Source organism: Rhinolophus sinicus, chromosome 7 (assembly GCF_057876585.1).
Source record: "Rhinolophus sinicus isolate RSI-liver-muscle chromosome 7, RSI-T2T, whole genome shotgun sequence".
Classification (NCBI taxonomy): domain Eukaryota; kingdom Metazoa; phylum Chordata; class Mammalia; order Chiroptera; family Rhinolophidae; genus Rhinolophus; species Rhinolophus sinicus.
In genome coordinates, this window is record NC_142507.1 from 15,985,849 (window position 1) to 16,010,761 (window position 24,913).

Genomic DNA, 24,913 nt, shown 5'->3' on the forward strand with positions numbered 1-24,913 from the left:
TTCTGTTCTCTCCAGCACACCTCAGGAGGTGGAGTCCTTCAGCTCTCTCCCCCTCTTTCTATCACATTTCTACACTCTTGGATTTCTCCACATTCTGAAAGACATAGCCAAATAGCTACCCCCATTACCCCACGGTAGCTTAATAGGGATTTAAACTAAAAGATAAAAGATGAGATTATAAGGGTGGAATTTTTGTAGTGTCATACAACCCTTCATTAGAAGGGAGACTCAAGGTCTCCAAGTTTACTCATCAACACATGAATCTCTTCTAGAATGGTGATGTGGCAGTAGGCGTAGGTGTTTGTCTTTGTTAGTGATAGTACTGGTAGGGGTGAGGGGAACTTCTAGGTATCCACTACTTTTGTCTTTAATGTCAGCTCTGCTTATAGCTAATATTTTCTGCTTTGGGGCTTTAGCGACATGGGATGGCAAAGTAGTGAAGTAGACTGAGTCCAGTCCTATGATGCCAGGTAGGAATCCTGGAGTGTTACTCTAGGCACTGGGAAATACGTCTGAGATGAGTTTTCCAAGAAGACAGTGAAGCAACCTTGAGAAGAAGCATTGAAAGGAAAGTCTATTGGCAACACTGCCTTAGGATTTTACTAAGAGATTGATTTTTAAACACGAAATGTATGCAGAAGTAGAGAGAATGGTATTAGGAATCCCTATATTCTCGCCATCCAGCTTCAAGTAAAATAAAAATTATGCTGATTAAGTTTCATCTATCCACCATAACTTTTTAAAACTTTTTGGCTAGAATATTTAAAAGCAATTCCTTGCCATCATGTCATGTTATTTATCAACCTATCTATATGATTCTTTAGCTCTGATTCTTAACCAGGGGACATTTACCAATTGGTTGTCACAATTTGGCGGGGTATATGTGTGGAGTGCTCCTGGCATCTGATGGGTAGAGGCCAAGGAAGTGACTAAATATCCCCAAATGCACAGGAGAACTCCTGCTACAAGGAATTATCTGTTCCAGAGTTAATAGTGCTGAGGTTGAGAAACCCTGCTCAACTGATAAGAATTTCTTTTCCTTTTCTTACGACTCATTAGCATACCTCTCAAAATAGGAAACACTTTCTTAATATCATGTACTATTTAGTCCATATTCACAATGATCTAAAAACATCTCATTATGGTTGGCTTGTTGAAATCAAAATCCAAACAAGGTGTACACATTGTATTTCCCTAATATGCCTCTTAGATCTCTTTTAATCAGTAAACATTCCCACCTCCTCCCCTGCTCCCACCTTTTTTTAAATTTTTTATTTGCTCTATACTGTTTCCCATGATCTAGATTTGGCTGATTGCTTCCTTGTGGTGAGATTTAACGTATTCCGTTATTGTTGTGCTTTTTACAATTTCAGTCCAAGATCAGGCTTGACTTTGCGGTAAGATGCTGCACAGCTGCGTCTTCTCATTGTAGCACGTCAGGAGACACTTGTTGTCTAGTTGTCACTCTGTTAGTGATGTTAGAACAGATTAATGAGTCTGAATAGAGGAGTTGGAGTTTGGGGAGCCTGAAGACCATTTCTTTCTTTTTTCTTTATTTTTTTGCTGATGTTTGTAGATAGGTTAGCAGTTACCTGAGGATACCTACCCTCAAGGCAGAGTACAACAAAATTAGATAGTGATATTATTTCCAAGGGTGTCTCCTGATAACCCTGTCATTCTCTCTCTCTTTTTTTTCTCTATTGCTTTTCTAAATCTCTTTATACCACTTCTAGGGTATGTGTATGTGTGTGTGCTTTTCTCTGTTTTTTCTCATGTCTTGTTTCTTCCCAGAACCTGTCATAACATGGGGATTATAAACATTTTTTGAAGGGAATATAAAATTAAAAAATATGCATTTAACACAACATTCAGTTTATGTGCATTGCCTTTAATTTTAAAATCACAGGATACTTCCTTTGGAAGCAACAAAATGAAATTATTTTTACTTATGTTGATTAATTTTTTTTGGGGGGTGCTTCTTATCTCCACACCGCTACATATATCTATTTTCTTGCTGTTGACATCAGTGACAAGTACTGAGGAGAAGCCTGAGAATTCTGGGAAAGATAGGAATTGACAGCTTCCTTGGAGAATACCATCCAGGTACAGGCTTTCTCCTTTTGGAAAAGGCTTCATGTGCTTCAGAAAACAGCATGAGAACCGGGATCCACACGGTTCTGGGGGCAGTGGGTGAGGTCACATGTCAGCTGAGAAAGTCTCCATGTCCCCACTGAGGCATAGGAAAGATGAGTGACAATCGGTCATGGCAGACCCTCTTACGTGGGGCCGGCTACAGTACCAGTGGCATCATTCCTTCCTAGCAAAGACAGTCGTGCCTGAACTGACTCCGAGTAGAGTGATGAGACTGAAGTACACAAGCCATATAAACACAGGCCTTTTATTACTACTTGGTCAAATAGCTACACATTAGGGTGTGTTCTGACATAGTCCCTGCAATCGTACAATCATTTCCTATGATGGATCAAAAAGGTACTAATACCAGTGACAAAGGGAAAGTGCTCCAAAGCTAGGGAGTGCAATGAGCCCTAAGTGCTGCCCCTTTGTGCTAAGTAAGGCAGGCATGTGGGGAAACCCCTCTCCTTTGGGACAACTAAGAGGGTGCTGAGTGCATTACAGTTATAGCGTTCTGCCCTCTGGAGAGAGCCCCGGAGAGTTAATGCCTCCATAAGTGCCTACCATTTCCAGGGACTACTGATGGAGGCCCTCAGGAAACAGAACTCCACGCTCAGTAATGGAAAATGTGAGCCAGCCTTGTCCATGAGCAGATTACAAACACCTTACTCTTCAGGTCACAGGGGTCAGACAGCACAGATAGATAAATACGAGTGTGAAAGACAGTCAAGACAAACAAAAACAGGATAGAGAGAGAGCTATCATTTTATTAGTCTTTAGGTTCTTGGTCAAGAAATGGAGGAGTGAGGAGTAAATGCAGGTTGTAGATTGCAGGTTCCTCCACCTGTGGTTTACTAATACATCATTGGCGGCTATTGGTTTTTATTTATTATTATTATTTTCTTATATTTGAGAAATATATTTTGATCATCTTAGGGTGTTGGGTCATTCAGATGATCAAAATATATTTCTCAAATATAAGAAGCACAGTCAGTAAGCATAGTTAGCATTGTTATATTGTCAGTTAGTGTAGTTAGGGGCACCAGACCTAGAACTCAGTAGAGAAGTACACAGCATCATGCCCACTTCAGCGTAAGAAGCAAGAAACAAAAGTGAAGCGCCGTGTCATCCACGTAAAGCCCTTCCATTCCTCGGACCGCAATAGCCAGAGTCCCTCCCCAACTCAGGAGGTTCAGCCAGAGCTCTGCAGGTTCTGCCAGGAAGATGAGCAACCTAAGGACCAGGAGTCAGGGCAGAAGGCCAAAGAGACTTCCTGTCCTTCACCTGTCCCAGAGTCCAGGACTGCCAGCCCTAGCCCAGCCAGCCAGGGGCAGCAGGGGTTGGCTAGGAGGTTCTTGGACTTTTGGAGAAAGCTCTGCCTTAGGCTGGCCACAAAACGACATGGAAACAATAGGGTATGAACCACTTAAATTCTGGACGGCCAAGGCAGGGCTACAGTCAAAGACTCCGGGGAGGTCAAGCCGGGCTCCTGCTTTTTAAACACTGAGCTCAAAGACACTGAGCTCCAGGGAGCGGCCAAGTGGTGGGGGAGATGGGCCCAAGGACGGATGCAAACAGCTGCAGGTGGCAGCAGTGCAAGAAGTACACACTGTGTGTGCAAGAACCCCTGGGCGAGAGGAGTTGGTCCAGTGCACAATGAAGGTATGCACACTGCTGTGGTGTTCTCTGCACGAGATTCACATCAGGAGGGTACCTGGCGTCTCCGTGGCCTTCAGAAGCACCTCCTTGGAGGATGGTCTGAAGCCCCCTGGGGACAAGAGGAAAGGCTACCCTCCCTCAGGTCCTCACCTGGGTAACACTTCAGGGGCCAGACTGTTTTTCCTGGGGCCCTGCTCCCCTTTATATCTGTGGGATGGGGACCATCCTTATTAAAGCATTTGCTTCTTCCAAATCTTATAATAAACTTGATGCTTCAGAAAGATGCATTGGGTACTCTGTTTTGCATCCTCCCTGCACAGGATTGGGGCTGGGCATCCTTCAGTTTGAGAAGCGTGTAGTGACTAATAATTGGAATTATTCAAACAGCTGGGTGCTCAATGATGTCAGCAGGACTCCTCTCTCCTGACTTCTTGGCTTTGCTTCCTTCCCTCTGTGCTGGTGTCAATCAATCTCAGGTGGTCTTTCCGTTTATGAAAGCAAGATGGCTGCGAACAGCCACAGGCTGATATCAGATGCCCTCCACAGCTCTGCAATCCAACAGAAATCGAGCTTGTCTTCCCATGATTCCAACACTAAGGTGGTCCTTATCGGGTTTTAAATCAGTTTGAAAGCACATCATTCTCACCTCTCTCTCTCTCTCTCTCTCTCTCTCTCTCTCTCTCTCTCTCTCTCTCTGTCTCTCTCTCTCTCTGTCTCTGTCTCTCTCTCTCTCTGTCTCTCTCTGTCTCTCTCTCTCTGTCTCTCTCTCTCTGTCTCTCTGTCTCTCTCTCTCTCTCTCTCACACACACACACACACACACACACACACACGCCTGATTTGTCCTCTTACCTGGTTTTTAATCTACACGCTGTAAATTCAAAATGGCCTGGCATCAATTTACAGGGACACTGATACAAAACAGCTGTTCTCAGGAAAGAGCAGATGTACGCGACCACCTCCACTCTATGCAGCAACCCACCACCAGAGGTCGCTTTCCCCTGGGCTTGGGCCCTTGGAAGCCGAGCACAGGCAGTGAAGGGCCCAGCGGGAGCTGACTCAGTTCCAACCTGAAACGGGCGTTAGCCTCGGGTTGCCTTGTGTTTCCTAGGACTCAGTTGCAATAGCAGACAATCAGCAGTGGCCACAGAGTGTGTAACACTTTTTTTTTGGAGAAAAATTAGCCTCCAACAAAGGCATTCCGACAAGCCCAGACACCAGAGACAACTCAAGTTCTCATTTGGAAACCTTAGAAAAAGATAGGCTAGCAGTGGTGGGAGAAGCTTTTTTCATCGTCTTTCTTCATTGCAGTCATGGGGCATCATCCTCATGGAAATTTCTGAGCCATCAGAGGTCTCTACCTTTGTTGTGGAACTCAGTTCTGAAATTCCACGGCTGTCTTTCTTTGATAAACTGCCTTGGTCTAATTATTTCTATGCAAAGAAGTTCTGCTACACAGAGCTCAGTTTCCCCACTGCCCGGTTACTAACCATTTTGATATTTTTGACAAATTTAAAGCTAAATTAGTTGCTCACTGTGAGGCCCCCTGATATTGCACATCTTTCATAGCTGCATGGGTTGGTGCCAAGCTATTTTTCATCCTGAGAGATAAGTCTGCTTTTGTTACCTCTCTCCCACTGCTGCCTCCACAATAAGCTTCTCTGTAGGTGTCCCCTTCAAAGCCACCACTGACCACATGGCTGAGGGCTCCAATGACAAGAGCAGCCCTTGCTCCTCTCCACCACCTCCCCTTAAAGGTAGGATCGGTGTGTGTTAGCAGCAATGGAGGAGATCCTGGTGACGACCCAGGGAGTGGTTATGTTGAGAGTTATAACCCCTTTACTGGTAGCCGTGGCAAGATGAGGGAGCCCAGCCCTGACCTGTGTGACATATCCCCAAGCTAGACCCAGACAACAACCACTGAAGGCATTTCCATAGCTTTAGTCACCAAGAGTGATGTTTAGACAGTAGAGCAATGGCTGCTGAGGATCTCAGGGCCCCCCACTGGGAGCCGTCAAAATTCTGGCTCTGCCTACATATCTGCTTCCTCATAGGTTTGCTCGGTTTATGTGAGAACTATGGCAAATGCTACCTACCCATCTAGAGTTGAAAGCTACCCATATACGTACATGTGTCGGGGAATATGCTAAAGATGGTTCTGATCCCCTTAATAAAGTGGCTTTTTCATAAAACCCGGCTTTGTACTCCGCGGAAATTGGAGACTTAATGGAAGTTACAAACCAGCGTTCACTCCCTTCTCTAACAATTGAGTACAGAAGATTGGCTTTTTCTCCAGTTTGTTGCTAGGTGGTGACATAGCATCACTGAACTGGCTACAACAGAATCCAATGCAAAGGCTTTATTAAAAGAAATCAAGCAGGCTGGATAAACTCTGCAATATTTGCATACCTGTGGGGAGCACACATACTGACCTTTTAAACTGTTTCATGCGCAACGATTTTAATTCAGGTTTAGTTTGATCTTTCAGAGTCCTGCTCCCTTCATGGTTGAGAGGCATTCCATACTCATCTGACATAATAATATGCATAGTCTGTCAAAGCAGAGACTTGTTTCATTGCTTTCTGCAGTCTGTAGTTTATGTTATTAATACATTCAGCCAAAAAGGTGTGAGAGTTCAGCAGCAAACTCCGGGTTTGAGAAAACCCTTTGAGGAGGTAGTGAAGTTGATCAAAGCCTTTTAGGTCACCTTAAGAAGACGTTTCATGTGTTCTTGATTCACAGAGATGAAAAGGACCTTCGGCAGCACAGATGGAAGTCACTTGCTTCGGGGCCATGACAGCAAACACTCTTTGAGGTACGTGGATGCACATGTGTCATTCAAGAAAGGGGATTCCTTTATCAACATTAATCAGTTGCAGTTTTTAATAACCTTCCTTAATAGAAAGGTCTTTCTTACATTTGACTGATATTTTTCATATTGCAGATTCTCTGCTAAGTTATTTTTTTCACAGTGGAGATTGAAAAAATCATTCATCACCTTACTGCATAACAAGTGTATATGAGACCCTCCTCATGACCACTAGGCATATTGTTTTAGTTCTTTTCTCACTTCCAATGCACAGATCATCTTTATTATTGTCACAATCCCAGTCAAGTCCCCCAAATCCACAAATATCAACTTTCAGAGCACATCATTTACGAGCACTTGGTAACATGAGTAATGAGGTGGTGACTGCTTAGTCCCGGAGTGTTATGTAGGGTGAATGTTTTTCCAAATTGGATTTGCTTTAAAAAAACCAACATTTATTTAAACAACTATCCTGTGACAGGCACAGTGCTGATTTGTGAGCTCTGTTTCCCTTACATCATTCTGCCAGAATAAAATTGATGCAACCTGGGGAGATAGAGGAGCCAGTGTGGACTTCTCGGGGGCTCAGTCCCCAAAGAGGCCAGGCAGGGGTTGCAGATTTGGGCAGGAACCACTGTGGCAAAGAGGCGGCAGATGAAGCCTTTCATACGTGTTTCTTATACCGGTGACTGTTTTACATAATTTCCTCTATTGTCACAGAATTACAGAACATTGGGCTGAATGAGGAAGGCTCATCGGAGCACGTCCACATCTCAGACATGGTGTCAATTTACCACCCAGGAAAGATCCCAACTCCTCCACTTATTACCAGTGGGGCTTTGGGAAAGTTGTCTAATCTCTATGAATCTGGTTCCTTCTTTGTGAAGTGGGACTATTAATTAGTACATTATAATATTTTCATGAGGATTAAGTGAGATGATATACGCAATAGACAGCATATAATAACTATTATTTTATACAGTTGTCTATTTACTACTTAGAGTTTTCTACGAATGGAGTCACTGTATCTATTTCCTTATTTTCTAGTATTTTATCAACCAGTGCAACCATGATTTCTTCCTTATACTCAACTGAAATCTGTCCACTTTGAGGTGGATTTTGTTGTAGTTGTTGACTTTCTTCCACATCCTCTAGGGACAGTTAGTGAAATATTTGAGTACTATGTACAATCAGAGCAACTTTACATGTACCATAGGAGTGCATACCTTACCCCATTTAATCCATCCTCCCTCCTCTACCTATGAAACCATATTACAGGTGAGAGAACCAAGTCTCAGCGATGTCATGGAAGGCCCAAGACCACACATGTAGAGCCTGGATTCTAACCTAGTCTTTTTCCCATTTTCCCTCAGCCGTGCTGCCCCTAAGACACATATTAATCTCTCTGCTACAGGCTCAATCATCCCTCTCTTTCCTATTTAGCAATCGCCTCCTGATAAGAAAAAAATGCATCATTTTAGAAACATAAATCATGTTACCTACTTCAAATCCTTTTTGGAATGAATCGCAATCATGATGATGCTGGGTTACATGGGAAAGGTGTGTTTTAAATATGAGTGGAAAATTAAACCAATGATTAGTAGTAGCAGGTCCAACTTATTTCAGGTTTGGTTAGTTTTGACCAAGTTAGAAGGATTAATATTTTCCATCTCATCACACCTTTACTTACAGGTTAACAGGCTTTAACTCAACATGATCCTGGTAGGAGTTTGCATCAAGTCCACCTATGAAATCAACTGAAAATATAACACAGCCCAATATGAATAAATGTGTCAATAAAAACACACATCATACTAGGTGCCTAAAATAGAACACACAACAAATATTATTAACAAAATTATCTGTCTATCACAAAATGGAAAAAAGTGTGTTTCATACAAAGGTCAGCTAAAATATTATCAATGGTCAAAAAAATGGGGACATTTTAAGAAACACACAAAGAACTTGGCATCTTAGGGACTGAAAAATCACAGTTGTTATTGGCTTTAATGAAAAATGAAGTAACATTAAATAACATTAGATTTAAAATAATGTGTTTGTCCTTAGGTATACAGCTATGCCCTTCCCCCCTATATATCAAAAGATCTTGTTGCCGGAATCCATTTTTTTCCCTTAAGAATATTTATTGCATCGTTAGAAAGACCTTTGAAGAGTCACATGATCTATGTCTATGCCTTGTGTCCTCAAGCCATCCCTGATGAATAGGCATCTGCCGTGTGTAAAAGACGGTTTCATCTCTTCTCTGTACTCGTCTCAGAGTCTGTACAGAATCACCGTTCTTGGTAATACTCGTTCTAAGGTCTTTCATCTTGATCACAGCATCTACCATTTTCCAATCCTAATGTTCGTTTTCCAATCTTAGTCCATTTTTCCTGTTTTTCTTTGGTAGTCCATTAAAAATATCAATTACCTTACACCAAGCTTTGGTTCTATTATAGTATTCTAACATTAACAGGTACATAGGCATACAGGGACACTGAACTCTCTCTCTCTCTCTTTTTCTCTCTCTCGTGTGTGTGTGTATGTACGTGTGTAGGTACACAGTATGTAAAAAAAAAAAAATGTCGTATCTCATATCCTCAGCTTAAGACAGACATTTCAGCGAACACTGATTTGGAGAGAGATAACTTTGCCTAGAAGTTCTATTGAAGCCATGACCCACTTTAGCTCTGGACACTCTTGCCATTCCTTGACTTACTCTATCTTTTTGCTTCTATTGGAGAAACTGAGGTAAGCGTGGATCAATCAAAGCTTCACCAGATCGCTGTGTAGACATGAGCCTTGGAGTCCCATGGGGCACATAACAACCAGGTGGCAAGGAACCATCTCCAGGTAACCCCCCTGGAGACTAGAGGAACCTGAAGCTTCTCCTTTTCCTATCAGGTCACATAAGGTACCTGGACGCTACCTTAAGGAGAGAAGCAGTGAGAGGGGAGTCAATCTGAGACATTGAAAAGATTTTCCCTCAGAGAATAAGCAGTGCCTAAAGGTACCATTTAAATGGTCAGATTAGATGAAATTTTTTATCAGATATTTAGTCAAACATCTGCCCCTTCACCCTGCTGAGCAATGGGTGAAAATTTAGAAGGAGAATGACAGTGATTTAAAGTTGTATGAGCATATCACTTATGAGGGCACTTTTGGAAGTTAAAAGGGGCGTTCAAAATAAATGAAATTATAAATATGTACATTTGTGAATAAAATGATTCAATTAAAAATTATACATTCAAAATAAAATAATAAAGATAGTATATATCTGTATGCTTTAAAGAAAAATAAATACTTTATATTGGTGATTTGAACATTAAAATGTAACATTAACAGAATCCCTATTTTTGGTATGAATTCATGTACTTCTGTGAATCTGTTCCTTAGCTTCTGTCTCTAATACACCATATCACTGGTATTTTGGGGAAGAATATACATATAATATATATATTTCAATATTTTTTTTACTACTTTTATAACTTTATAATATTATTCAAAATTTGTTTTTATGATTAATAAATTTGAAATTGTTGATACCTTAATTGACTTTGTAAATCATAGTATTTTTAACTATAGAAATGTTTTTTGTATAGGTGCCAGTAAACACCAGGTAAGTTTGTTAAGGAGTGGATATATATATATATATTAGTTTAGCCCAAATATTAGTTTTCTAGGCATTGCTATTTTACCTCCATTTAGCATATCTTTCTTTGCCCAAAATTTTACAAGATGCAAAACATAAATTATATCTATTTATGATTCTTTTCACCAAATATAAATGTTGTAAAATTTTTAGGCCATCTCACAAATCATCTTCTTTTTATTCTGGTGCAGAATAGAAATTTGTTCAATTAAAACCAAGAGCTCTGTCAAGAGTCTTTTCCCAAGTCAAGATATTTCAAAAGGAAATTACAAAATTGAAAATTAAATCATGTATAACATTTGAACTCTCGTTATTTAATTTGTCCAGTTCTTTTGCTTTTGTGAGCATAAATTTCAGTGTTCGCTTTTTAAGAGCTTTCAATCATTGCCATTTACTAAAAGCTTCAAAAGTTGATTTTGGGGGACAATTCATTTGTTGAATGATTTGATTTAAAATTTTCAACTGATCTTGAATGCAAAGCAACTAAAACGTAGAGGACTTCCATATAAAAATGTTCACAACTATTGTAGGAAACTTAAATTGATTTACAAAGTAGTTCTTTAAAGGCTGAAATGTTCCAACTCTGACTGATGGCAAAGCAAAGAGAGAAAATGTATTACATCATCCTGAAGTTCTTTTTTGTTTGTTTGTTTTCAACATCAACTTCATTATAAAAATATTCTTAGGGAAGGGGGTGGGTGAAAAAGGGGAGGGGATTAAGAAGTACAATTTGGTGGTTACACAGTAGTCATGGGGATGTAGGGTACAGCAGAAGGAATCTAGTGAATAATATTGTAACAGCTATGTACGATGTCAGAGGGGTACTAGGTTTGATGGGGTGATAGATGGAAGGGGGGAGGGGGGAGGGTAAAAAAGGTGAAGGCTATTAAGAAGGTCCAAATTTGTAGTTACAAAATAATCATGGGGAGGTAAAGTAAAGCATAGGAAATATAATCAATAATATGGTAATAACTGTGCATAGTGCCAGGTGGGTACTAGACTAGTCAGGAGGATCACTTCTTAAATTATACAAATGTCTAACCACTATGCTATCCACCTAAAATTAATATAAAATAATATTGAATGTCAACTGCAATTCAAAAATTTGAAAAGTGGGGGAAAGATAAAGGAGAATAACAGGTTCAAAGTTTCAGGTATAAAACAAATAAGTCTTGTGGATGTAATATACAGCATAGGAAATATAGTCAATAATATTGTGAGAGTGTGGTACAGTGTCAGACGGTTGCTGGACTTACCATGGTGATCACTTCTTCAACATAGGGAGTATAATGAATAATATGGCAATAAGTATGTATAGTGTCAGGTGGGTACTGTTGAATAACTACGATGTACACCTGATACTAATAGAATCTTGTATGTTAGCTGTATTTTAACAAAAGTCTTATAAAAATATTCTCAGGAAAATGCAAATCAAAACCACAATGAGATACTACTGTACTCACTAAGACAGCCAGAATAAAACAATCAGATAATAACAAATGTTGGTGAAGATGTGGAGAAATTGGAACCCTCATACACTGCTGGTGGGAATGTCAAATGGTGCAGTCACTTTGGAAAACAGGCAGCTGCTATGGTTAAACATGGTTGTCATATGACCTGGTAATTCCACTCCTGGGTTATATACCCAAGAGAAATGAAAACATGTCCACACAAAAATGTGTACACAAATGTTTATAACAGCATTACTCATAATATTCAAAAGGTGGAAAAACATTCTAATTTATTCACCTTAGTGTGTGTGTAGATAGATATAAATGTTGAAAACTAGAGTATCTATTTTCATTGTTAAAACATTGCAGCTTTATTGGGAGGCAGTTATAGATTACCTGGGCACCTGAATTCCAAATACATTTCTGCGTCACAAATTTCTTAATTTCATAAGAATACTATGCTTTTTAAAACCACAATATTGTGCTCCACCAAAATTTGGATTATTACCACAAAACAAATGATTTCATCTTTAATATTTACTTCTTAACTGAATTACCACAACATTTAAAGTAATATCAGAAGTTTTAGCTTAGAATGAATATCTAATCGTTTTACTGTGACTCCATGAAATGGATTAAGGAAAGCAAACCATATTTGAAAATAATTAATTGCTTTTCTGCTGAAAGCATCTGATGAACTGATAAGATACTGGTATTAGCTCTATGGGAAATTCCTCTCCCACCACTGGAGACAGCCCATCACCTACATTTCTGGGGCCCTCCACTGACCCTCTGTACCTGCCGTGGTCTGGTGCACTGAGCTGCTGGTAGGAGCTGCAGTTTCCAGCACTTCCCCCACCTCCACCTGACCCTGGAAGGAGTTAGCCATCCTTGCCACCCTTGTCCAAGCATCTGCCTTTGTAATCATCAATGGCCCTGCCAGCTGTCCTTGAAAAGAAGCTGCTAGTTTACATTCTGTCCTTAAAGATTTGGGGAGAAGAGGGTGGTGGTGTTGGTTTCTTACAGATTTAACCATGTGTTATAAAGAGAATTCTACTCATTGTATTTACATCTCACACACCCTGAGGAAACTATGGCAGAATCTTAAAGTACTTCCAGTGTCCCTGCCCTAGATTATCCTAATACTACTATTAATAATGATATTACACTTGAAAACTGAAAAATCTAGGACAAAATGTAAACCAGATAGGATGTCAGGGCACCTTGTGTTAAGAGGGACTGCTTCAACCAAAGGAGGACATATGGTCACCTGCATGGATGGCTCTATTAATGAGCAGATCAGAATTCTAGTGAGATGTAAAACTTGCAAACCTCTTAAAATAAACCATCACATACTGGTAAAACTTGAATTATCAAGCTTCCAGGACTAGACAAAACTACAAAAAATTAAAAAAAGTAATTTAAGGAGGAATCATCGAAAAGTAGGTAATTAACAAAATGAAAACATCAAGACTCCTTTACAGATGGAACACAAGTCCATGAGATCATGATGTTTCCATATAAAAAAGTTTTTTATGCATATGCCAACACTTCCCATTGGCCAGAATGGGAAGATAGTTCAAGTAAAGGGGTACACTGCAACGTAAATGGAAGGCAAGTTTACAGATTTTGTTTTTAAAAAAGATGTCAAATGTTTCAAAACATGAAATTAAAAAATGACTTAACAGAAAGATTTGAAAACAACTCAGTGGGAAAGACCTTCAGCTGTTAAGTTTGCAGGAAGGTGGTCATACCTCACTGTTTAGGAAGAAAAGCACGCAGGCATTCCAAAATTCACTTAAATGAGAGAAATGTGAGAGGAGAAGATGCTGAATTAAGTAACTTCTCTAGTTGAAGAAGATGAATTTCGGTAAAACCAGAAAGAACAGAAAGGGCATGGATAGGTTTTAGAGGTATTAGAAAAGGATGCTTAGAAAGGGAACACGCACAAAACTTGTGGAGATTACAGCAAGAAGACCACGTAAGGATCTTTGTGAGAAGAGTGGCAATGGAAGAGATGGGAAGACAGAAGGAAGCGTGGGTGAGGGTTGGTGGAGGTTGGGGGAACAGCTTGCTGGTGACCAGTAGGACAATTAAGTTGAATTCCATATATTCTGGTTATTAAAGTCTTGATGTCACCAGATGGGAGGGAACTGGGAAGAAAAGTGAAAAGGGGAAGGGATGAAGAAGTACACACTATCAGTTATAAAACTAGTCATGGATGAAGAGGTCGGAAAGATTGGAAGTGAGAGAGAGCCTCATGCTGTCTTGAAGAGGGAAATAGCCATGTTGCGATCTTCTTATGGAATGGGCCACGAGGCAAGGATTTGAGGGTGGCTTCTAGAAGCGAAAAGTGATCCCCAGCCAATATCCAGCAAGAAAACAGAGACTTCAATCCTTCTACCTCAAGGAACTGAATTCCGCTAATAATCTGAATAAGCCTTAGATGAGCTCTAGATGAGAACACAGCTCCACGGCCTCTTGATTTGATTTCAGTCTTGTGAGACCCTGGCCAGAGCACTCAACTACATCACGCCCCTACTTCTGACTACGGATACTAGGGGATAATAAATGGGCTTTGTTTAAAAAAGAAACAAAAAGTCATGGATGTAAAGTACAGCATAGGGAATATAGTCAATAATAGTGTAATAACAATGTATGGTGCCAGATGGATACTAGACTTATTGAGGGGATCACTTCATAAGCTATATAAATGTTGGATCACTATGTTGTACCCTGAAACAAATATAATATTGTATGCCAACCATAATTAAAAAATAAAATTCAAAACGTCTTGAAATGTAGAACAAAAAGTTAGCTCAATTAAGAGTTGGCATCAAAAAAAAAAGAGTTGGCATCAGTTGTCCGGAAAAGCCAGTTGGGCAGAGCATTACTCTTCACCCATTCTCGGAAACTGTGTTACTATAAAAGATTCCACAGGGAGAGCCTGCAGCTAGGAAACCCCGTTGTTTGCAGTCCTTTCAAATGGATTTCCTGTGCCAACTTCCAACAGCACAGCCAAGGAACGTCTTAGAACAAATTTATGTTACTTTTTAGCAATTATCCTAACAAAGATTCTCACGACCTGAAGGAATTAATCACAAAGCTACTTGAGATTTAAAGCAGCATCTACCATACAAATACAGACTTGTTTTTCACTTTTAAAAGATACGCCACCGATTGCAACTTTTCTATTTGACGACATGAATCTTTCAGGTAGTAAAACGAAGTTTTCAATAGATAACTCAGTGGTGGCGACCCAATCCCACACTCAGACATTGCAAATCTGATTGACTTTATCCACCTAAAGCAACACATGCCCTTTCTGGTGAGCACTCAAGCTATCACTTATGTCCCAGGTTTAACTATATTCACTAAATAATTAACCAGAATGCAGGTGTTTGTTTCTGATCCAGCTATGTTGCATGCTGCCATGTCACTGACCTGAGGAACACCGAGCCCCTGTAACGTTGCCTTCCACTCAGAAAAATGAAAGGACTAAGAAAGATGAGGACCAACAAACATACCTGTGCTGAACTTCCTTCGTGGTCTGTCATTGTCCCTGCTCTGCAGTCGTTACACTGTTCCAATAAGCATTTGTTTTACAAGTTGCCAGAAATAGTGTCTTAAGGAAGCATTGCTTAGGCCTTAAAGAACTCAAATATCAGGCCGTTACACTGTGATTTGCTTGATCTGGGATATGATTTTCATACGAGAAAAGCCAGGGTAGAGGCTCAACACTGAGTCCATGCAGAGAGGTCCTTAAAAGCCCACAGAGAGGATTTTGCAGCACCCCACAGAAAATGAAGGCTCTCAGGAGAGACCAGTTATTTCAGAGGCAAGTGGCGACTAAACTCTGCTTGTGTTACTAGGGAACGAAGTACTGGCCAGCATCACCAGTCTGCTGCCATCTCCTATCCAAAGAATATGAGTTTTCAGAGGGCATGACATGCTGTGACAAACCGCAGACCACGGTAGGGCTGCTCACAGCACAGCGAGTGGCTGCAGGGACGCCATGATGGGTCTGCTGGGCAGCAAACTTGACAGTGCCCTGAAACATCACTGTTGCCCGGAGGGGGGTGGTTGGGGCTGTGTTGCTGCCTGCCCACAAGAACTTAATGAAGCCTACGAGCCATTCAAGCAGGCAGATGACACCCAAATACAACTTTTATGGCTATTCATGGTTGTCCTGTTTATGACACAGGAAGTTTAAAATGCCCTCCACCTTTCAGAAATCATGTGAAACTGAAGATGGGAAGTACGTGGGGCCAACGAGACACTCAAAGATAAGTCAATCTCAGCCGGAAGAGGGAGTCGCAATCCCAGAGGTTGCATTGTTTCAGATCAGTGTTTTCCAACATTGTTACCTCTTCCTGCCTGGTAACATCTATGCAAAATGGACTCTTCTCACTTCTGTCTTGTTCCCCTCAGTCTCAGGTACTGACTTCGAGAACTGACATAGCTCAGTTGTCCCTGATGACAATTTGGTCTGGAAAACACTGAGAGCTGTCCCTGTGAGAGGCTGGGTGGTTTGGAAGCAACCCCGGGACTCCAAGCCCCTCCTTTCCTGGGGAGGGAGAGGGGCGGCCACAAAAGACCAGTAGTCTTCAATTGGGGAAAGCACACACTGGGCGTAAGTGCAGACTTCCCAAATGGTGTGTAGATGTGCATAGCTTAAGAGCCTTAATTCCAAAATGTATGTGTCCTGAGAAACTACCTGTGGCCATTCTGCTTTGTGGTTCACTCATCCTTTTCCACAGTTCTTTTCTTTCCACTTTGCAAGGAAAGGCATTTATCTCAGCCATGTGGAATCTTATTTTGGTGTGCTGCCCTGAGGGGAAGGGGGGCATCCTCCAGGGCACTAAACAAAATGGCAGTTTTAATTTCCTAAAACAGTAAAATAATTTTACTCCTCCCCCCTTGTCCTTTCTTCTTCTCTACTTAATTTTTCTCTTTTGTACTTATCACTATTTACCATGGTATACTATGTATTTTACTTTTAAAAATCTTATTTGTTGTCTGATCTCTCAATACAATTTAAGCTTTATGAGGCAAGAATTTTTGCCTGATCTTATCTGATTTTTTTCACTGCTATATCCTTGGCACGTAGAACAGTACCTCGTACAAGGGAGACCCTCAAAAGTATTTGGGGAAGGAAAGAATTAAAATAATTGAGTGACATTGCTGTAATTAATTTCCTCCCATTCTCATACTTTTTTGTCTGTGAATAAAGTTTCTATAAATACAATTCTAGTGCCAAATATTGAAAGTACCTCAGGTAGCCTAACTCATCCTAGCAATGATGAACTAATATCCATCTATGAATACACTAACTAATTGAAACAAAACTGCTGCATCCATTTTGTTAAGAGATACCCTTTCAAAAACTATTTCATTTTGTTTAAGGTCTTTTTTTGAATGGGGTTATAATTATAATTATTGGCTATCAACATGATTGAGAAAACACTGAAAGAAAAACTATAAGACATAAAATTTGGTCACAGGAAAAAATTAAATATTCACAGAAATAAATAAAAAGTATTTATAAGTCCTCTTAATGAATATAATAACATATATTGAGAGAAATTAAAGATGTCTTAAACAAATGGAAGAATATGAAACATTCATGGATTATGAAACTCAATATTATAAAGATACCATTTGACCTGTGGATCAATTAATCTATGGATTCAAAGCAATCCCAATAAAAATTTCAGTGGTTTAGTCAAAATGCTGATTGTAAAATGTATATGAAAAGACAAAAACTCAAGGTTAAAATAATCTTGTTAAAATAATCTTGGGGAAAAAAAAAACCCCATGAAATTTCCTAATTTAAAATTTAAGATTGATAACTGGAGTATTCAAATTAAGAACTTCTATTTACTAAAAGATAACACTGAAATTGAAATTTCAATCTATAAATAAATTGCAGAAATAGATGATAAACTAAGAAAAAAACTTTTAAGACTAAACATATTACGTTAGGAAAGAATCTTATGGGTGAAGTGGAATGGAGGTACAAGTTCAAAAAGAAAATGGAACACTTTAAAATTTTAAGTGTTCATTAAAGCTTGTTTAGGTACTTGTTAAATGGATGATTAGGGGTATGAGATTGCTATGGTGTTTAGATCCTATGGGATACATCTGAAAGAGTAATGCCTCAGTTTTATTATTAATTATTGTAGTGGTTTTGTCATGTGTCAATTTACCTAAGCGGGAATGATGTTTCTTGAATTCCCATCTCGGTATAGTTCTGAGTTAGGATTAGCCTCAAGAGACATTTGTGTGAGATACGGAAGACAGAGGCAAGCAGGGTTACTGTGCTCTGGGTTCCAGGTCCCATTCTAGCTTGCACATGGAATGCCGACAGCTAACAGTGAGGTATGCTTCACAATGGAGACCACATGGGACCACTGCACAGCTGAGTGGATGCCATCAGGAAAGATGGGAAGAGACATGGATGCCCAGCTCTGCCCCTCCCAGCTGGCACCACCCCATCAACCTGGACCTCAGATTCGGTGCTGGGAGGAGGAGAGCCCTCCTTGAGCTTACACTGAGAAATCCCTAAACCTGCTAAGTTTTCCTGCATGTGACTACCACAGGGAAGACATGGTAAATCTGGTTTTGTGAAAATAAGGGAAGTTATATTTTTGCTTTTTAAAAATCATACCCACAACATTTGTCTTATTCTCTTAACATTTTATTGAGCCAGACTTTAAATAATGGTGGATTCTCCTAATTTCATTGTATAGTCATACAGAATTTTTCAGCTATTAAAATAAAACAGTTTTTTCGGGGGGTGGGAGTGTTTGTTTTCACTATTTTGTAGTATTTGAATTGGATCCCAAGAGTCTGTTATTCTAATTATAAGCTTTGCATATTGAGTACAGTGTGCTAAAACAAGACAATTGATTTGGAGCAAAATCATTGGGTGTATTACATTATAAATGACACCCCATATCCAGTTAAATTTTAGTGGGCTAGTTAATTATTTTGTCCACATTGTGCATGTAATATATATTCTTACTCAATATTTAAATATGAATGTTCTGTTTTTAATCTAGTGATTGACCAATGTCTCTTTCTTTACCTATTTATGAAGAATTTAATCGTTATTCTTGGAAAGAAAGGCACACTTGCGTGTTGTAAAGCATAGGGACTTTGGTATGTGAGATATCTGGATCAAATATTAGTTCTACTTTGTTTTTTCATCTTTTAGACTTTTACTGGAGGCAAAGCAGGTGTTTGCCCTGAGACAAATACACAGTAAACCCAGAGTTAATAGAACAGCCATAAACGATCCATACTGCAAACCACATAAGAATCTTCAACTTAAACTATCAAAATGGCCGTCACATACAACTCTATTCACATCTTTCTCCATAACAATGACAGCACTGTCTGAAATTTGAGAATTTCCTCATCAATCTTTACCTGCAAGGGAAAGATGAACTACTATTGACTTTCTAACAGTACCCAATAGTTCTACTTCTTACAGGCTGTACGAGTTGGGAAAATTCCCAGTGTACCTCCCTATAAAATGAGGACAATGGCTGCCTCGCAGGGTATGGGTGCCCTAGATGAGACAATGGCCACAAGGGCTTGCACACAGAAAGCACGCAGCACACAGCAGGCTGTTATTGATATTATTGACGCATCTTATTCTGATGACACGTTTTCTCGAACTATTGATTTCCAAATTTGCAAAAGCTTTGTGTAGCTGAGAATAACAATGATTTGTGATCATTCCAACATTCTCTTCCCCCTATTTCCCAGAAGAGTGTCTGTCCTTGAAGAACCTGTATTGAATTTGTGTCTAGTTTCATTTTCTCATATTTGGAAAGAGTAGCTAGTTTGGAGGAGGGGAAATTGATTAGTGTGGCACATTTTGAAGCATGAAGTTTCATCTTCTATGAGTGTTTTTTATTCTGGAAAAGTAAGCTTCCCGGTATAAAGACATGGCACAAGCAAGAAAATAAAGCTCAATGGAAGCAGAATCGTGGGGTTCAGGGTCAAGTAGAAGTGTTGCTCTCCTCTCTCCACGACTGGTGTTGAGTAGTTTGTGAGCACGGGTCCATGTGACTGTACATGACTCACCCAGTGCACAGGTGACCTGCCTGAGTGCACAGGTGACAATCTGGATCACCATTTGTTCAGCTTTGACTGACATTGCTTTTATTCTGTACTCTTTTTCCTCCACAATAGAACAAATGCTGAGGAGAGATCTCTCTCTTTTTTTCTTGGTATTCCAAGTCACTCTATAGGATTCTTTGGAGAAAATATATCCCCTTTGTGCACTTTTTCCTAATGTTTTCAGTGTTATTCCTTTAGATGTGGTGATATGCTTATTCTAGTTATTCTGTAACGACCCCATCGACTGTCTTTAGTACTTTGTCTTTGATTCTTGTTGTGGGGAGGTGGGGACCTGGTTAGTATCGTGTCCCTACAGGGTGCTTTGATAATTAGCAGGAACTACTGTGGCTTGTCTCCTCACTCTGAGTTGCAAGAGTTAAACCACATTTATAAAGATGCCTGGAACATACTGGCAGCCACCATCCTACCCCTTCAACACACATACACTTGGTAGTTTTCATTTTCTCATATTCGGAAAGAAAGTAGCTAGTTTTTTTTTTTTTTTTCCTTTCTTTAGTCATCTTTTTTTTTTTAATTGGGGGTTATTGGGGTCTTTAGTCATCTTTAGTCATACATTTTCTATCCCCTTGAAAGTTACTCGCTCTTTTAAAGCCATGCAAATTGTGCTTTATTTCCCTCTAGCAGAGGTATGCTTAACCCTTCCATTAATCTTCATCAGTCGTTGGATGGAATGGCTGCCTACTGTTGTCAGCTACAGTTTGCCTTTAATAAGGTCCTTTCAAAATTTTTGTAATTTTTCAATTACTACCAATTCAGAATCACTGGTGGCTGAAGGCCATTTTGTCACTACTGCTGGGCTTCTTAGGAAGAACATCTTATTCTAGAGAAAACAAGATAAAAAAAAAATCCTGAACACACCTCCCATTTCTACTTTTGGAGCTCCCTTTTCATTTTCCTTTGGCTATATTTCCAGATTTTGTTCCTCATGTGGGCCCAGATCTCTGGAATTAGATGTTCCCATAATCAGTGTTGACAGTTTCTTCCCATTTTAAAAATTTCTAAAAGTAGATAATATTTAAATAATGGAATAATAAATTTCTAAAATCTCTTCGGGGTGCATAAAGCAGAATGGAATGCCTGAGAGGAAAAATAATGCTGAGAAAGGGAAGGACTAAAAACAGTTCCATGAATTTATCTAAATGGTTATACATTTTTCTCAATGTAACGTATTTTTTCTTGGTTATACCCAATATATTTTTATCATTCTCACTTAAATCTAGCCAATGTTTTACTTTGCTCTATAAATCAAGTGACAAACACTTGTCGACTTTTAAATCTTTCTATAATTCTTTTTTACTCTCTGCTTCTACAATTTGGACATTTTCCCTTTGAATATTCTTTTCTCTCCCTCTTTTTTTTTTTTTTTTTAATGACTTCTACTATTACTATTGGCTTTCCCTTTCCTAAGACAGTCTCCATCCGGGAAAAAAGAAAAAAAAGCCATTTCTTCTAAGATCTCTTTTATAAATCCCTTTCTCCTTTTATGAATACTGTTCAAAGAAAATTGAATCTGATTGTATTCTTCCCAAGATTAAATCCATTCATTGACTCCACGTCACCGAGCAGAGCATCCCAACTAGTATGACCTGCGTAGGTTAAGATGTGACAAGATATTGATTCTCTCATTCCTTGGTGTGTGTGTGTGTATGTGTGCATATGTGTTCGGTGAACAAGGTTTGGGGTAGCTAGCCCCTCTGGGCCAGCCAATTCTTGCTTGGAGAACAGCAATTTATTTACCACGGAGTGCCTGATAAATGTTGTCTTTCTCTGTGAGTGCCAAGATATTAAATAGGCTGGGAATCACTGATGTAAGACAGAATTCAAGGCCCCTGAAAGACTGCCCCCAGCATTCACTTAGTGAACTGAACACACCCACCCATTCATCACTTCCTGTGTAATACAGTTTTCCCTCAGACCTTCTGAATATTCCATGGTTCTCCCAAGCTCTTTTGACATATTTTCCCCAGTATTTAAAATGCATTTTCTTTTTTCTCTTCCTAGTGGTGTAATATTCTTTATTTAAGACCATGTTCACAGGCTCTGAGCAGCTATGCTTGGTGCCCTGAGACACAATTAGCCTCTGCTTATTTTTTCTGTTCATCTGATTCACTTTGTACAGACCATTATCTGCACTTCACTCTCCGGTAATTATTTACATGCCTGGCTCACTTATTATTGATAGAATGTAAGATCTCCTGGGAAAGGGACCAAGTCTTATTTATTTCTGTATCCTTGTGGTCTAACACACAGAAGTCTTTCAATAACTGTTTCTTGAATGAATGAATCAGTAAATCAATAAAGGATTCGTTATTTAAGCTTGTTTAAAGCTCTAAAATTAAACATCAATATACTTGATCTAGACTGCAAATACTTTTGGATCTGGACAGGTCATTGAGTTCAGAACAAGAAGAGATATGAGAGCAATGCAGAATCCAATCAAACATTTAAACGTGTATAAGAATTGGCACCCTACCTAGAATATAGCAAGAACAGAATTCCGAGGGGATGTTTGAAAGAAGCAAATGGAATGTCAACAGAGTGTTTGCTGAGTCACATGGGAAGACATTAAAATGTTTTGAAGAGTTAGCGACTGTAAAACTGTATAGAGCATATGAAATGTATTATATATGTTGGGTTGAGGTTTGCAAAACAAGTTGTTTACTAGTTGGGAGAGGACTATGGCCACACATGTGTGAGACTGATAAGAGTGAAGTAAAAAACATGTTTTTGTGTGAAACTGAGCATAACAGAATTGAGTGATAAACACCTTCACCAAGCAAGTTCTGGTTATCACCTAAGGGGTAAAATACTCCTGGCAAACAACTTCTGGTTATCACCTACGAGGTACATAACTCCTGGCAAACAACTTCTGGTTATCACCTAAGAAGTAAACAAGTCCAAGGAAAAGAGGATAAAAGCAGAACTCCAGAGCAAGGCCGTGAGTGGTCCGACTGGGCGCTCCGGCTAAGACCCTCTGCGAGGTGCAAGCCGCGATACTCTGGGGCTCTCCAAAGTTCTTCCTTGTAAGACCAGCTCACCTCAGACTGGTCATGGGCCCAGTCGCCTCATCCAGACCAGGGACCTTCTCCATCCCAATTGACTCTGGGGCTTGGCTCATTATTAAATTCTATTCTATTCTGTATAACCTTCAGTGCTTACCAGAGCGTTAGCCTCTGGAGGGACATTGGCTCCCAAATAAAGCTGTGTTACTCACTCTACCTGAACCTGTGTGTCAGGACTTTGTTCCCCACTCACGTCATGAGTACCACGCAGGGACGCAGGGCCCTGTCGAGGGGTTAATGTCCCCTTGGCTTTCAGGAAAAGACTGAAATGTTAGCAAGTGCCCTTACAGGCGCTCGCAACAAAAACCAACCCAAAAGAGACTCTTAATAGGAGTCAATTCTTCTCTCAAACCTAAAGCCCTCCGAGTTCTGGTGTTGTGGGCTGCTAAATTAGTCACATTTAAAGGGTATGGAAGGATATTTCCTCTTATTAAAAAAAAAAAGCTCTATTAAATAAATCTGTTAGTGAAAAGTTAGTGAAAGTTAGTGAAAATCCCCTTGGAATTTAGGTCCTGCTTCATAGCTGGAAATTCCTCAACATGTACAACCTCAAATTGTTTGAGATGTTTATTTACTGGAGAAATTCATTTCCAACACAGAGAATTGACTATAGAGAGAACAAAGTAAGCCAATTCCATAATTTTAATATAATTTTATGAACTACAGAGTAGGATTTTGTAATCAATAGGATAATCTGTTGACTTGGTACCCTAAATCTTTGTGATTCTTAGCATAATCAGACAGATGATGTTAGATCTGGCAGATTCACCCTGTAGAACCAATTCAAAATTTGAACTGGGTAATTAAATTTACACTTGTGATTTTAGGTCAAAAGAGATGGGCGAATTTTATTAAAGTTGGATAACACTTAAGAAAGTTTGAGATATATAACCTATGTACAATCTTATTTTATTAAATTTATTAGATTTGCTGGAATAGTTTAAAAACCAGTGAGTATTTTATTAGGAGAAATATTTGAAATTCATGAATTCAAGTTGAATGTTTAAAGGACTTTAAATATTAAATGGAACAGATTATGGAAAGGAATTTAGACTATTGAATTTAAGTAGATCAAAAAGTTCAACAGAATATTATTCAGCCCCAGAAAGAAGTGAAATTCTGATATAAGCTACAATATGGATAAAACTTGAAAACATTATACTAAGTGAAATAAGTCAGACACAAAAAGACAAATACTACATCATTTTAGTTATATGAGGTACTTAGGATAAGTAAATGCATAGAGACAGAAAGTAGAATAGGGGCTGGGGTGAGAGGGAGAAAGGGGGGCTATTATTTATGGATACTGACCTTCTGTTTGGGGAGATGAAAATGTTCTGGAAATGGATAGTGGTGGTAATTGCACAACATTGTAAATATACTTAATGTCACTGAATCGCACACTTACAAGGGTTCAAATGGTTAATATTACATTATGTGTATTTTACCACAATAAAAAGGAAGAAAAAAACTCCCCAAAAAGTGATTATTAAAATTTACTAGGTTTATAAATGGAATACTAAAAGTTCTATGTAGCCCTTAGAGCTTAAGAAAAAAAAGGTTTTAAAAATCGTGTAACTTTAATAAATTCCATAGTGATTTGAAACCCTGAATATCTATAAATAAAGTTTTCTGTGCAGAAAAGCTTCTCTCGTGGACATCAGAAAATGTTCAGGGTCAAAGCCCTAAAGCAGCTATTTTCTTGCATCGTTGTCTCAGGAGGAAAACATGGTCAATATGACACTTTGGCTTCAAGTCTAGGACTAGGAACTAAGAGTCTTTGTTTCCCTTAACTAAAAAAGAAATAGTTTTCATGTAGGTGAATAAATTGAAAATAAGATAAATATAGAACAAATGAAAAGAAAACAGTGTTTAAGTCCAAGCCGTGCACTGTCTCTACTCACAACATGTAAAAAAAAAAGGTACACTTTTCCTCATTGTCAGTAGCCTTCCCTCTCAATGCAGGGTTTATCATGAAGGTCCTGATACAATCTG

At 39.3% G+C, this 24,913-nt stretch overlaps 1 protein-coding gene across 2 annotated transcripts in view; it reads right to left on the reverse strand.

Moving 5' to 3' along the window:
- The window catches only part of NKAIN3 (sodium/potassium transporting ATPase interacting 3), a 537,308-nt gene that overhangs the window by 17,543 nt on the left and 494,852 nt on the right, over positions 1–24,913 (reverse strand). The window contains exon 6 of one of the 2 annotated variants that reach the window (XM_074319271.2): positions 8,290–8,356. The exons of the other annotated variant lie outside the window; for it this stretch is intronic. Within the exon in view, the coding sequence (XP_074175372.1) occupies positions 8,290–8,356 (67 nt within the window). The remainder of the gene's footprint in view (positions 1–8,289; positions 8,357–24,913) is intronic. 2 annotated transcript variants of the gene reach the window in all.